The sequence below is a fragment of the Solea solea genome, chromosome 21 (genome assembly GCF_958295425.1).
Source record: "Solea solea chromosome 21, fSolSol10.1, whole genome shotgun sequence".
In the NCBI taxonomy this organism is placed as follows: Eukaryota; Metazoa; Chordata; class Actinopteri; order Pleuronectiformes; family Soleidae; genus Solea; species Solea solea.
This window is the reverse complement of record NC_081154.1, coordinates 5,422,627-5,439,169: the sequence shown is the minus strand read 5'-3', so window position 1 is coordinate 5,439,169 and position 16,543 is coordinate 5,422,627. Positions and strand designations below refer to the sequence as shown.

At 40.8% G+C, this 16,543-nt stretch overlaps 1 protein-coding gene across 1 annotated transcript in view; it reads left to right on the top strand.

Annotated features, from left to right (window-relative positions):
- Positions 1–4,605, top strand: part of antxr1c (ANTXR cell adhesion molecule 1c) — a 35,820-nt gene extending 31,215 nt beyond the window's left edge. Inside the window, exon 18 of the mRNA XM_058621132.1 lies at positions 1,527–4,605. Within this exon, the coding sequence (XP_058477115.1) occupies positions 1,527–1,793 (267 nt within the window). The 3' untranslated portion in view covers positions 1,794–4,605. The remainder of the gene's footprint in view (positions 1–1,526) is intronic.
- Positions 4,606–16,543: the final 11,938 nt, after the last annotated feature.

The window sequence follows — 16,543 nt, the reverse complement described above, 5'->3', positions numbered from 1 at the left end:
CGAGTCTTCTCTCTAGTTTACTCATCAAACCACAGCTGGACGTGAACGGAAATATCTGCACGGAGCGAAAAACACGCACAGAACAAAACACACACGTAGTTCAACTGTATCGGGTTGGTTTATGTGAATGTCGTTCAGAGAATTAATTCATGTAATTCATGAAGAAAACCTTCTCTTTTACATGATGCAAGAAGAATTTGAGAATATCCAAACACACAGTTTTGTTTTTTTATTTTCTTGAATACTAGACAGGATAAGTGGTGACAGACCAGAAACTGCTTCATCCTCTCCGTTCATCCAACTTCGTGTGTCTGCACTCAGCTGCTAATTTAGTCGTCGGGATGAACGGAATTTGTCCTCTGTGACCGCTTTGTTTTTGATTTCCTGCCAAGTGTCTCACTGTGATTACAGAGTATACTGTGTGTGTGTGTGTGTGTGTTAGAGACACATTCTTTTTCTTCATATGTCCCGTTCCGTATGTGCATAAGCAATGTCTGTCCCGCTGAGTCTCAGATCTCGATCCTCTGGACACTTTAATCTGCATCTGACCTGGTGAGAGTTAAGTTAAAGTTCAACGTCATCGTTACAGAGGAGGATTGAAAACTGTTGTTTTTTTCTAAATAAAAGAGAAATATAAAGTTTGGCTGGCGAAGAGGGCAACAGATTTGCCTCAGTTCTTCTTTGGTTTATTGTTATTTTCTTGTTTAGTGTTTTTCTCTTTAAACCCCCAGCTTTTGTTTCTCCATCATGATATTTCCTTCTTACATTCCTCCAAAGACATTTGAATTTAAATTGAAACACATGTTCCTCACTTGGGTTCTTTTAAGGTGGAATGAGATGTACGTCGTAACTTCTGAGTGACATCAAAATCCCCGTTTTCCACTCTGTGAAACCGTGGGCCTGTGGCTCCAATCACCGACGGTGGTTATTAACAGATTAGCGTTACTTCACTTCAGTGCGGCCGCCGACCAGATGCAACCTTGGAGCGGGTAGTTTTACTGTGGTAACAGTGACTTCTAGGAACTCGAGTGAAGTGTGTGGTCAGGGTTATAATACACAAGTAGCTACGGAGGAAAACGTGATTTTTGCCAGATTAAAGGTCGTTTTTTTTCTTATACAGCCCGATAAGTAACCGTTCAGTTTCAGCATCCCAACGCACAAGCGCCCATAACCCTAATCCCTTCCTCAGATTCTCCTCCATTTGGTCTGAGCATGATAAACTTTGATGAAGACGTCACATTTGTAGGGACAGAAAATTGGATTGACCTGGATAATTTGGAATTGGGGCAACATCGTGAGGATTCAAGTGTAATCTGGCTATAGTCCATAGTTTTTGAATTTGATAGATATCACCAATGGTCTAGGAGTTACGGTAATGACGAGTATGCATACCAACAAGGTAAAGGGCCAGATCGGGACAGAAATCTTGCCAATTATCCTCTACTGTATGGAATGGGCTTTAGAAGACGAGGATACCCCAGATTTAACCCAAACCTTTTTTATTTTGTGTCTTTTCTTCCCTGTAGGGTCGTTGCATCAACTTCACAAGAGTCAAGGACGAGTCAGCCGCAGCAGCCAAGGCTCAACCTCGCACCCCCATCCACACGCCCGCGCCCCCGCCGCCGGACTACCTCCCCGTGACCCGCACCCCGTCCGCTTCTCCCACCTCCACTACCCCTCCCGCCCGGTCACCGCCAACAGGCCAGGCACTCCCGTGCCCGCCGCCGTCCCGCACACCCCCGGGGCTTCCCTGTCCACCGCCATCGCGTCCCCCGCCCACCCTCCGACCTTGAATCTCACACAGACACACACTCACACACACGCGCTTTTCTTCGCCGCCCCCTCCCCCCAATCACACTCGCTTTGATTCACAGACTCCCAATTTGTGGGCTGTGGACTTCGCCGCCGAAGGTACTCCTGCTATAAACCAAGGGGTTTGAATCCTTGTCATGCTGTGTCTTCTCTTCACGTATGGGAGAGAATGTCAAGTTAAACAGCGAGCTGGATATTTAGTCGTATATTATTTAAACGTTACCGCCTACAATCCGGCGAATGATGTTTGACATAAGAGGAAGTGAAATGTTACCATATTTAGATTAGCTTATTGTGTATCACAGTGATTGGTGAAGCTTAAATCAGCGTCTAAAGAGCATCGAGCTGTTTGACTTGTCGTTCTATCCCATAGACAGTGAATGGGGTGAGCTGGAGAAATACTGTTAGTTTGTGTTGGGACGATTGTTGCTGGACAGCAAAGCATGATGGGACAGGAAGTCCAATGGATGCAATGGATGAAATTTTTTCGTTGTTTTTAAAAATCAACTACTGAGTTGTGCCATTGTCATTGAGAATCAAGGTGAAAAGTAGGTTGTAAGTGGAAAACTAAGGGTCCGTACTAAGGAGAACGAGATTAAAGTTTTGTATCGTAAAACTGCGTTTTGGGAGCCCTACAACAATTTTTTTTGGAAAACCCCATCCCTGCGTTTTCATGTGTACAATTAACACAACTTTAGGAAATACTCCAATTCTTCTTTTTAGTGTTTGGTGTATTCCCGTGGCAGCATTACAGCGCCACATACAGGCCTGGCATCAATACCGCATTTAGAGTTGTTTTTTTGGGGGGGGATCCATATGTATGAAGACATGTTTTCTGTGTTTACAGAACGAAAAAGAAAAAGATTGTATTAGGAAAGTTTGTGAATTAGCCCTAAATAAACTTTGACTAATTGAGGCTCTGAGGTTTTGGGAATTTGGGGGATTTTTAAAGTCATTTCAATCAGTCGTGTTGTTAACGGTCTCAAATACTAAAGAGACAATTATTTCCTCTTCACGTTATTGTTTTGCTTCTTTTATCCAACAACAATGTAAACCCAACAGATCTGTTGGACCCAACAGATCCAACAGATCCCAGCCCTTTTCACAAGAAATAATACAGTGATAGTGACAGGGAAGTGTACAGATGTAACATGGATGGTATGGTTTTTTTACAGTATATGTTTGAGTTCTTTGGAATGCTACTTTGAGGCTTTGGATTTTGTCTTTACTCACCTTCTCATGTAGTTGAATTTGGATTACAGGATTATATATGTATATTTTTTTTGTTTTGTTTTGTTTTTTTTGTTTTGTATCTGCGCACATAGACTGCTGGGCAACTACAGTATGTATTTTTTTCTTAGCATCATAATGAAACTTAAGAAATCAGGCAATCAGGTTGGCATCTCTCCTTACTTTTATTTTTTTGTTTGTTTTACTTTTAAGTACGATTATGTGTGTTTTAGTTTATCATCACCGGTCACATTGCAGGTCACATTGCAACTGCAGGGCAGTTCAAAGAGCATCTAATTTATTTTACTCCCTGAGAGAAATAGAGGAGAGTACTTGAATATCGACAAGGTGTCCAACCGCCAAGACGGACACTGTGCGCAGAATTTAGAAACACAACAGCTAGCCAGCTAATAGTCGTATACGACGTATACCAGCATTTTTTAACTCACCAGCTACTCTGAAACAATATTTTCTTAATTTGAACTTGATATTTAATGGTTTTAAAATGAAATTGTATGAATTGGGGGGAGCATTATGTTCCTTTTTTAGCAGGTGTAAAGATGCTAGCTGTGGCTACAGGCCAAAAGTAAAGCAAGATTAGCATTTTGACTTCAGGGTTTAGAAAATAAGTTGAAAAATGTTGGTATTTCATCTCCGTCCAGTGCCTTCTGGAGTTTTCTTACTTTATGGGGGTTTTTTTATACTATAAATTTTAATGTACGTCATTCAGTTATGTCGTGAACCGTTGTGTGTACCACATTCATTTGTAAAATCAACGTCTTAAATGCAGTTGCACTGCTGGGTAAAGGTAACACTCAGTGTGTAAATTGCTTTACAAATGTGTATGTAACCACCATTTTTCACTGAAAATGCCTTTTAATCACATTTTATGTCTTTTGGTCAGCTTTTAGTGACCAGGTACTACTTTCACAATTGTGAACCATTGTTCCTATAAGATAATTGTGTATGTCTGACCATGTCTAATCATCAAATCTGACTTATTTCCAAAAGTATTCATTAAAAGTGTTGGAAGTTATATGTATTTCTGTAAGATCTCATGTATCTGGGAAACTAACAACTGTGTCATTGGGAATTTACAGCACTAGAAGATAACTGGCTTCTCAGAGAGCAAAATGAGAGTTAATAAAACATTATTGTTTGTCATTAAAGTGGTAAAACTTAATTGTGCCTTTGGTTTTACCAAATCCAACAGCCAGAAACAAAATTAAGTTGTGTTACATTGCATTTTGCTGCAGAATCAAACTGAAAAAAAGCAGGTCTCATCATCTCAAAGTCATTTGTAACGCATTTGTCTCAGCAGTGCATCTTTTCTAATCGAATTCAATTGCAGCGTAAATTCACAATAGGTACACATTTATCCCTCAAAATGGACGTTTTACATCACCATCCAATCTGAGATGCATTATGTTAACCAGTGTATAAACAGCCGTACTGAAGCAACTATGAGAGACGTATATGATTTTTCTGTACTGATGACATGACTCTTTTTAAAAAAGCAAAAAAACCAAACAGTATCAATAAAGGTTGATTTCCAAGCTTCTACAAGAGAGTTTGTTTGTGTTATTTCGGCCTACATCTCAAAATCTTTTCAACATAAGGCTGGAGAGAAAAACTCATACAATTTATAAAAAATCTTGTAAATTTGGAGAATTAAGGCCCAAATTTTCTCAACGAAGTGGGGGAGACCAAAAGCAGAGCTAAAAGAATTCATGAATTTATCAATTGCTAATAATGTTCTGCTCCTCTGTAATAACATGATCTATACAAGGTTATATAATGTGATTATAGCTTGTTGTGCTGCTGTTACAGACAGTTTTTCAAAACAAAAAAAGATAACTTGTAGAACCAAGTGTAAAATAATTCCTAAATATTAGTTAAACACTTATAAAGCCATTATCTTGTTCCTTTCACTTAGAGACTGTTATAGAAGAGCGAACCAGAAAAGTGGTTCCACTGAGGAGGATTTTCCTCATCCGTCAAACCTCCTGAGGCTTCGCCTCTGCTGATGGAGGAAAGAGCGTTTTCCATTGAATTTCCTTGAGCACTTCTTTCCATGGTGGTGCTGGCTTCACCGCTGGCTTCACCGCTGGCTACCTTCCGGTCAAATGAGTGACGTTGACCTGTTGACCTCCTTTGAAACTCCACAGAGACGAAAGCGAGGTGGGACGTCACTGTTGGACCTGAAGTCAAGTGAATCCAAGCGTCACCACCAGCTGTAGGGATATGGATCTGTAGCTGAGAATCAAAGTGTCATTAATACCTTAATGTAAATGAAAACATATTATGTTCTGAGCAAGTCTTCAAACACAGTTTCTCTGGTTAATAATGAAATTAAAGCAGCTAGATCGGCTCTCCTGAGCAGTTCCAGCTGCATAATAACCATGAAGTCTGCATCCCCCCCTCTCCGCTCCACATACAGAGGAGAGGAGGATGTGGTGTGTTGAAAAGAGAGGGCTGAATCAGAAAAACGTAGACAAATACGGAGGCAGACGGGCAGTCAGTCTTTCAAACAGACAGGTTGAACCAGAGGAGAGAGCTGAACAAAGCAAAACACAAAACTAAAAGCAGCTGGGATTTTCCCCACATAGTCACGTAACCTTCATCGTGGTTCACACATGCACCTGTAGTGACCCACACTTCCTGTTCAACACAGAAGAAGAAACGCATTATGGGAATTTAAATACAAAGAACATATGGATTTAAGCTTTTATTCCATCAGGCTCGATTTTGAAGATACAAAGTGAGTATAACTCAGTGTCTGCTATCAGTCTCTGTGTATGTAAACATTAATACATCTACTAAACTCAGATGTGTTCCACAATGGAATGAGTCATGGTCAGAAACCCAGGTACCAGATTGCTGCTGTTTAAAAACATGTTAGGTTATATTGGGTTAGATTCTGCTGTCGCCGCTGCAAACAACAAGATCTGGGGTTGTTTGAGTTGGAACACAGGCTCAAAATGGAGGCTAATGTAGCTAAATTCCAGGTGACATTTAGCTCAACAACAACAACCTTCTCTGTTGTTGTTTGGCTTTGTCACACTGTACGCTGATGACGTCATGATTCACTGCAGGCTTATTCTGAACGTACAGCCCAATCTGAATTTAGCTGTAGGATCACATAGAGACAATTCTTCACAGGCTAGCACTCAGAAGAGTGACCCTGTAGAGTCCAACACCTTCTAATAAATACATTGTAAGATATGCATTACAGGCTTGCGCCCACCAAAGGTAACTGTGAGTTTAAGAAGTTAGTGTTTATTTCGATAGTGTGATGAATTGCTGCTATTTAGCTTAGCCGCCTGTTAGTATTAGCCTTTTCGTATTTTCACAATCTAAAGTTCTCAATAAAGTGAGTGAAACAATAACGTGTCAAAAAAAAGTACCACTTCTTTTTGGCAACAGATCTTTGGTTTTCCTGGATGAATCATCCCATTTTGGTTTGTTGACTGTTCTGGAGCTAAGATTTTAGTATTTAGCTTAGCTAGCTACCAGTGAGTGTGAGTCTCGGTGTGTGGCAATGTTCATGCCCACATGCTCCAGATAAAATTATTCAAAGTAATGCATTTGAATGGTCTTTCTGAGTCTCTTATTAACAAACAACAAACACAACTACCAAAATAAACAGCCTATCCTGGAAAAAGTCAAGCAAGATTGATAAGTTTGGGAAAAAATGCTGAGACCCTAGGACTGCTCTTGCTCTGCTATACGAGATGAGATTCTTCTGAGATCAATGCGGCGCCATCGTAGACATCTTATATACTGCCTCTGTACTGCCCCTACTGTTCATTCTAGTATTGCATCTTGTTAAACAAATCTTTTTTTTAAAGTAAGACGGTAGGGGGTGATATAAATGTTTTTTAGTGAAGGTCTCTGTAGCCACATCACATCCAACCCTTTAGAGCGTCAGCTCTGTTTCGAAAGTCTGGTTCACAGATATTCAGACAATATTTGTGGGGAGTGAATTCCACCATCAACCACCGCCATGAAGGCAGGCGAGGCTGCAGGCAGATTCTGTGCAAAGCCTCCGTGAAACATATAATTACGCAAAGACTACACCAACATGCACATATACATATGCTGGTCTAATGAGAGGCGGAGGGGCTTATTGCCGTATGATTATGACTGTTGTGAAACGACTGCATCATGTATCGTGAATTACATGTTTACTGCTGCGTGGCCTCTCTTTCTTTCTCTTTCTTTCTTAGAGCTGAAGAGAACGAAACTTGAGGCCCAGAGGAATGTGCTGATGGCTGAGTGTTTCATCTTGGTCTCACATTACCTCCCAGACTGAACCTCACTGACCCAACACACACACACACGCACACGCACTGATGCTGGTATTTGTCATTGCGCTTGTATTTTGATGCCCCTGGTCTCCGGGGTAACTGCTGGTGTGAGTGCAAACAGCCCGGCTGGAAAGATGGAAAGCTGTCCTGTAAGCACTGTGGTGGTTTATTTGGCATGTTGGAGCTGGCCTTATATAACCATATCCACCGTTTCTAATCCTCTACATGGGGAAAACGTGTAATGATCTCTTAACTGCGCACATCCAAGCTGACTCTGAAGGGGATTTTTTTTATCTCATAGCAAGAAATTGGGTAATGCATGTGTAATAAAGCTGCCTTTTCCCCCCATCTAACCCATGGATATTAACAAACTATTAACAGGGTGTGGAGTGTTAAGTGTAAAAACCATTCTTTGTCATAACATCATAGAGAGGAGACAGATCACTTACATCACTCGGAATGGAAAAGACGGCAGAGTTCGACACATATTCCTCCACTTCCTCCCAGAGGCTATGCGCCTTCCTTATAAGAGCAAAACCAGGAGAAATATCTACCAACTGAATTGTGGCAAGTGTGAACTTAAGGTTTTCGGTTTCAACTGGTTCATGACCTAAAGCGAGGGATAAGCTCTCTCAGTGTGACTCTCAGGGGATGACGTGATACGAGAATTCAGGGTTTAGGGGAGCACGATATGAAGGAAATGATCAGATAATGCAGAATAATTTTGTGTTTCCATTGTTTCACAATACTTGTGTGTGCGGGCGAGGGCAGGTTGCACCATCTCTGCAGAAGACGAGGCTGAATATGTTCCACCTGGCCCCGTCAGCTCGCACCGAAAACAGCCGCTTCTGCTTCTCAGTAATTTTCCGACACTGATGATGATGTTGTGGACTTTGGAAAAAAAACTGTAAGAGCCACAGAGGCCAATCAGATCTGCTGCTGAAGACCATAGCTGACTCACATGGCTGTGTGTGTCAATAGCTGGGTTATGTAAAAGTTATTATGATTTTGCTGTTTCCCATCATTGTTTTAGAATTTCAAGAGAATTTCAGTTTCTAGTTTAATGTCTGGTTGGAGTTTCTCAGTGGAGTCACTGAATCAACAGGAACAACATATGTCCTTGAATGCATCACTCTTAGTGTACGTGATAAAATCGGGGGGGGAGGGGGGAATGCAGTCATATTTATTTAATTTGGTTTAACTTTGGTTTGGATTATATTTCCAATTACATTTGATCCTTTTCATGCAAAGACTGCGACCCCCCCCCCCCCCCCCACAGATAATCCTCTTAGTGAGACAGAAATAAATATTCTTGGCAGCAACAAAGATGTCTTACAATTACAGCCATGTTGTTCACCGTGTCTGCATGGGTCCGGTTAAACGCGATGTCATGACATTTCCTCATCTCGTGAATCCTAGGACGCGCCAACACTGTCATTAACCGGCAGAGATGCAAACAACACTTGGTGTCAGTCATGTTGTTTGTGTGCGTGCGTGCGTGCTTGCGCTTGTTTTTGTGGGATTTTCTTTTCATTGAGTGGAATGTTAATGAAGTGACAACACTGATGTATTTCTTGGCCAACCAGAATAAAACAGAAACATGCCTCAAACACATTTATTACATTACGGCTCTGACTGTATGTACATGATATCATATGTCAGATGTTGTCCTGACAGACTTTCAAGGCCGCTTCAAGCTAAATCACTGCTTGCAAAAAGTGAGGGCTGTGGCCTACTAGTGGGCCCTTGGCGGTATTGCCGATGGACCTCAGAGAGGATTATGCACATTCTTTCCTTTGTCAAAGTCGTCTAAACATACAGTGGAAAAACCACTTGCTTTGTTGTTGGTCTTGCTGGTGCAAAATTCTGCGATATTCTGCATTTTTGAAAGGAATGATGTGATTTTGTGTTATATTTTACCAAGCTTCCAGTGAGTTAACCTCATACAGCATGCTCAACCTGGTGTTATAAACCTTTTTACAGCAGCTGTTTTCTAAATCAGCGAGCCTGACAAACACATGTGTTACCAATGACCTTAATTAGGGTTCCACTCAAGGTTTAACAAGGTCAGGGTCCTGCTATGGAGATTACACTAAATAGTTGTCTTTAGAAACATGTTTTTCTTCTGATAAATGTTTGTTATTTTAATACTACTACATATCTTCCTGTATTTTCAGGCCACATAAAATAAAGATTAATTAAAGAATACCATTTTGGCGATAGAATATTTTTTAATATATGGTTTGGGGTTTTTGCATTTTTAACATAGCAAAAGCATGTATTACAGGATAGTAAAACAATTATACACTATGAATGTTTATTAGTTTGTATATGATTCATATTTTCATTTCAGTGTTGTGCTACATTCTTGCTCATGTACAAATCAGGAGGTGATGAAGAGCCTTGGACATTTTGCTTTACTTTCAAGGGTTTCAAATGTTGCAAATTTCTGACTGACAGTTGACTACAGCTTCACATCAAAAAGATCAGTATGTATGTAAGTATGAAAAAGTATCAAAACGCTGTCGAAGCTCTAACTCCCTGACAGGTTTTTTTGTAGCAGCCACTGTGCCAGCTTGGCTTTGCTGAGCAGTGAGTCCTGAAAGGATTACAGTTCTGTGATGCAAACGTGGCACCAGACGCAGCCATAGACACCCCCTGACACACACACATTCCCCTCCTCCACGCTTCCTGCCGAGCCAACACCAGCACTCAGGCCCCAAGGGCAACTTGTGTGGCACCGACTGAATCCCCTCCCCACCTCCACCTCTTCGTCTTATCCTCCTCCCACATCTTCTCAGTGAAGCCGTTCTTATGTGTGTGGCTCCTTTCCAACTATGCACACTGTATACAGTAAGTGATGCCCGGCGTCCACCTCCTGTCCTGACCTGTGACCTCTTCGTCAATTGTTCCTGCACTGCAGCAAAACAGTACAGAATCAAACCTCTTGTTCTGGACTCCTTTGTGCAGAAACACTTAAGATTGTCCTTAAGTCTGACCCAGACTGTCTCCAGTGAGGATGACTGTACCTCTGTAACTTTTATTACTACACTCCTCTCTCCCCCGCATGAGCAGGGAGTGGGAAGAACAAGAAAGATAAACAGAGATTCACAGCTAGTTCCTAGAATCTACACACACACACACAGAGCTTGTTTGCAGGGATCAAGAAAAATACAGAGATTTAAATGTCCAGTGTGTGAGATTTAGTGACATCTAATGCTGCGCTCACACCAAGCGCAAATTTCCACATTGGCGCCATTTGCATTATTCAACCACCGGCTTCTTCACTGACACTCTCTCTCCTCTCCTACATATAGCAACTAGTGCCATAGAATTCCAGGTGTCCACACACAGAAATGATAAATTTGTCTGGCCACCGGCAAGTACGCTGGAGCGATAGACATGTAGCAGCGTCACACCACGCAGCGCAGCCCAGCCAACACGAAATTTGCGTGTACCCTCGTCTGTGCGTTGACTTTGTACGTAAACTTGCCATGCGGAAAATTCATGTTGCCTACGGTGTGAACACAGCATAATGTTGTTTCGGTTTTCCAGATAGAACTTTGTTCTTTGGTTGCCTAGAAAGCTTCTGCTTTAAAAACATGGGCTTTTGCTGGGTTTGTGTGATAGAGCTGCTGAAAAAACTAGGCCTAAAATTGCCTAAAATACTTAAGTCTTTAATCCAATATTGTAGAAACACAGTCCAAGGTACTTTCCTAAAAGTAATAGTAATAATAATAATTTATTTAACCTGAATGCCCCCTTTTCACAAAGATTTGACCACCCACCCTCCAGAATATAAATACATAATTATTACATTACCCTCCTAGGTGATGTAGCTCTGGCTTAGTTGGTAAAGTGGGTTATTTTCTCACCGGATGGATGGCGGTTTGATCCCCAGCTCCTCTACTTTGTATGACAATGTGTCCTTGGGCAAGACACTAAACCCCAAATTTTGCTTTTGGCAGTGTGTGACTGGGTGAATGACCAAACTGTAGTGTAAAGTACTTGGAGTGGTCATCATGACTAGAAAAGTCCTACCATTCACCCTTTGCTGACCTCGCACTCCTTCACTAATAATTTAGCTACAGTCCTTAAAAAAACCTTTTAAACCCACAGTTATAACACACACACCTCAAAAAGACCAACAGTCTCCAGTCTTTAAGACTCTTGGAAAGAAGTGCAGATGCGTCAGAGTATAAAGACACAGGAGACATGAGCAGAGAGCATGACGTAAGCAAACTCAAGGACAGGACACCAGTCTCACAGTTACATGGTGGACACATTATATCCAACTGAGAAGTCAGAGCATCCCACACACACACACACACACACAGTGATATACTGTACTTTGGCTTGAATGTGATTCTCATCCCATCCATGTGCAAACTCACTTTTCCCATCGTTCTCCATATTACATTGTACTTTGCAGGTCTTGTTTCCATTAATCCCCATAATCCCACCACTATGCCCTTATATTCACATTGACAATAAACGGAGTAGAACTCCCTGTATCTTAAAATTCCATCTGGTATTTAACTGCTTTATTCCAATGGGGATGTAATGACTGTTTATGGTTATGTGACTGTTTCGACCATGTTTGAACAATGTTGTAATTTGGCGGCAACCATCTATTGTGTGGCACAGAATGAATGTAATTATTTAGGGGCGCCGCAAACAATGGATATACACATTATGAAGTTATACACTCAAAACTACTTTTAATTAAGACGTCCAAAGTAATGTTTAGTGGGAAACACACAACTCAAATTATGCCTCTATTTGACTTGGGGTCTGTGCCACCTCCATACCAGCAAAACTATTGACTTTAGTCCCTTTGCACGGCAGCCATTTTGACACGTTTTAGCAGGAATAGCACAGGTGTTACTGATCACGTTAACGATGGCTCTGTTAAGGACAGAGTGACTGTGTCTTATCAAAGTCAAGAAACTGTCCTGAGTAAAAACAGTCCTTTCAAGTCAGGGTCTGGCTAATCTCCCTCCTAGCATACTGAGAATATGTAATCCGAACAAGCTAGCAAGTGTGTTATTCATACAGGTTTTTGAAAAACAACAACAATGTTGTAGGAAATTAAAGTTGACACATAAATCACAACATAAATTAACATAAAACTTTTCTTGGTGGCAGGTTTATGGTCTACGTAAAACACAAGTCCTACAAAGATGTTTTTAAGCTGCTCCTGGTGATTTTATTGATTAATTGTAATTAAAAAAGGTAACATTTGAAGAAAGCTTTGAAATTTTGGGAGGTGAAAGTGCAGTCTATTCAGATTTCACAGTAATAATGACTCTGAAATGAATCTGAGGAACTCTTACGTAGACAAAAAAAAGACATTGCTAATTGTTTTCATAGATCTGTATGTTAAGTTGTTTCCTTTTACACAGGGACAGAGGCACATTTGGTTCTTATCAAAGTCAAGACACTTTCCAGTGTAAAAAGGATCCTTCCTTTTCAGTTCCTGGCTAGACTTCCTCCTAGCATACTAAAAATGTTAACAGAACAAGCAACAACTGTGTGTGTGTGTGTGTGTTTTTGTTTTTAAAACCCAACTTTGAAGGAAATTACAGTTGACACATAAATTGATATAGAAAATAGCCATTGTTGACTTTTCTTGGTGGCATGTTTACAGTCTACCTAAAACAGGAGTCCTAGAAGTTGTTTTTAATCTGCTTGTTGTAATTTTATTGATTAATTGTAATGGAAAGAAACAGTTAAAAAGTTAGCCGTTGTGATAAAAGCTCTGGATTGTATGGGCGAAAGAGTATAGTCTATTCAAATGTCACAATAATGACTGTTATTACAAAATATAAGTGGGATTAAAGGTAAAATGAGGGAATCTGAGGAGCTGATGTTATAAAAAAATAACTCATCTAATTCATAGATCTGTATGTTAAAGACAATGCATTTCAAGTCAACAGCTTTCACAGACAAGGTGAACAAACAGAGTGTGCCTTAACAGGTGCCTTAAATAGACTAATCAATTGATTAGATCACATGGTTGACCACCTGTGTAAAAACAGTGTGGTTGGTTGATTAGTATATTAAAGGCACCTGCTGTCTTTGTGTTTTTTCACCCTGTGAAGGCTGTTACCTTGAAACACATTGACTTTAACTTTAACATACAGATTTATGAAGTTTCTGTCTTTTCACATGTGTGCCCTGATGAACGCTGTTGGTTAAAAAATGACATACTTTAATCCTTTTAGAAAGTAAATTAGGAAGAAAAAATTAACAAATCAGTTTGCCTCAGTGGAAAGATAGAGGATTTTTGTGTTTTTCTACATTGCAGATGCCACTTATACTTTCTTTACTTTCTCTTGATAAGCATCAGATTTCTTTATTTCTCTCCAACCTTCAGGCTTCAGTATGCTTCAGGTTTTCCCTCCACCGTGGGAAAACCTGCCTTTGATAGAGCTCATATCAGCCTCTAATACCCTGAAGGCCTGCGGGAGATTCTCCTAAGCTACAGTCTGGTACAATAAAAGCCCAGTGGTACAGTCTGCCTATAAGACCTGAGCTGCCAGGAGCCCTTCTGATTGGCCGCAGGGAAATGAGGAGATTGTTACACTGGATCTGGGGGTATCAGCACACACACCGAGGAGGGAGTGTGTTGAATGTGTGCTTGGCTGGCACTTTTTACGGGAGATTAATTAATTAATTATGTCATCAATCTTTATATACATGGTGCTTCTCATACAGATAATACAAAGTATTTCACCTAAAGGCACATTCACGCCCTAAATATACACAGATAAAAACATCATTGAGAATCCATCATACACGGAAGAGAAATCGGACCAACGGCAGTTTAGTGGTGAATGAAAGTCATCTTTAAACTGGAAGGTCAAAAGTTCGATTCCTGGCTCTTAACGCCAAGTTGCTCCTGGCAGCGGGTAAATGTATCTACACTAAAAGCATTTTGGTGCTACCAACTTCAATTAAGTGTTAAAAAATAGTGGCTTAAACCTGCACGTGTGTGTAAGACAGGATTGACCTGGTACAACACATTCAGTGTTGAAGAACAGAAGAACAAACTCAGCATTCAGAGGACTGATGGTGCTGTTGTAAACCTGCAGATTTAGGCAAAGAAAAGCCTTGTTGATCTGATACAATGTACTGTAGTTATTCCCGAAATCTGACTTGGATTAAAATGACTGAAATAACAAGACATTTAAGCCGCAGCAGGCAGGGCTGCTGATAAATGGTGGATTGTTGAGTAATCCACAGGTTTTCATGGCTCAGTGAAGCAGACAGATGCACTTGTTTGATACGCGACAGACGACCCGGGGAAATCGCTCCAATTCTGAAATTCTCTGCTGATTTTGCCACATTTTGTAGCATGGGAAGTTACTGTCAGTCAGTTGAAAAGTGATCTTTCCACCAACGGGACCTCTAAACAGACTAATTGTAGTAAGAACAGCCAGTAGGAGTCCTCTCGCCCTCCCTGAGTGCAGTCACAACTTTTAAAAAGTAAGGATTGCTACAAACATATGGCTTTGAGCCGAGGCAATAAATACCAGCATGCAATGGAGAATGATCATATTTAAATAAAATAACTTTTTTTGCTCTACACTGTCAACGCATTTGCTTTTGTTAAGCTTTTAACTAGACAAACACACCCACGCACAGTTTCCCGCCTTCCTAATCTCTGCTGACAAGGTTCACGGTTACAGTTTACAGTAAATGGTATTAGGTGATAATATCAGGCGAGGGTTTAGGTGATAGCACCAGGTGAGCGTTAGGTAAGTGGATGAGAGTCCCGTGAGAGCAGGGGGTTCAGGGATTATTGGTAAAGCCGCTAATAACTGACCCCCGCGGCCTGCACACAAACACACACTCTGGCTCCTCCGCACTGAGAGGATTTCACTACTTCATCTATTCTAGTTCAAGTCCTCTGTTATTCTGGACAACAGAACAGTCTGCTTTGCATAACAATCCTTACCCCCCCCCCACACCTTCTCGTATTTATACCACAGAGAGCACACACTCCTCTCATAAACATCCTGGTGACTCATGAGTGACCTCCAGTTCCTGTAAGTTAGCGCAGTAGAAAACTGGAGGTTCAATAACAGTCAGCGTTTCACTGTTTCATGCACACTTGAAGATACACGGGGAAAAACAAGCTTCTTGTAAATATTCCATTTGAAAGTTGTTTATATGATAAGTCCTTTTTTATTGCTGCTAATAACAAAGTGTATTTGATAATGGAATCAGAAGACGCCCACGATTGTCAGAAGGTCCAGAAAGGAACCGTAATCTGGCCAATTACCGTTAAATCACACATAGTGACGTGCAGATTCTCGTGTTCTCAGTACGATGCGCCTTCCCCAGCTTTAAGTTCTGATCCAAATGTATGGTCTCTTTTTTGGAAAACAAAACAAAACAAGATGGCCTTGGTCAAACTGCAAGAACTTGAGTGTGACCAATAGTTGACGTGTTACCACTTGCTCACAGTTTCCTGTACAATAAATCCATACTTGGATGATTTTCAAGCTGTAACTGAACCCTCCTGACTGACTGACCATTAGCCTGTGTGGAGTGAAACCCACAGATGTTGTAATTCCAATATGTAGAAAGGGAATTTCCAACAATGAGACGACATACAGTGTTATATGTAGTGGTGCGAAATTAAACTAACTGTAGTGTATATAAAGGTTCCTATTGGACGATACCAACCGTCAATCACACTGGTGTCCACTTAACTATATTTTGTTTTTATCCATTTTCCTCTAAATGTGAACATAAGAGTTGACATGTTCTATTGAAGAAGAATTGAAATTAGTGATTGAGACATTAACTCTTCAAGAAAATATCTGTGGAAACCAAACCGTGGCGTGGCGAGGCGAGTAGAGCCGGTGGAAATGTGCCATAAGTGAGAAGAAGAAGAAGCTCATTCAAACTGAGCATAGTCGCCCCCCGGTGGCTATTCAATATATTACTACCAAACTGGAAGAATTCTATAAGTGGTCTATGAGTCCACACCAAAATCAAAAATGTCTTTCTTACAATAGGCTCATTACAGAGAGTGAGTCTCTGTGGCCTTGTGGTGCTTTTAAGCCGTCTATGTTAAAGTCATCTCTTTACATTTTAACCCTCAGCTTTGCAGATCATTGGGGAGGGATTCAATGTTATGATGTCCACTGCAGTGGTTTCTCTGCACACATAGAGAA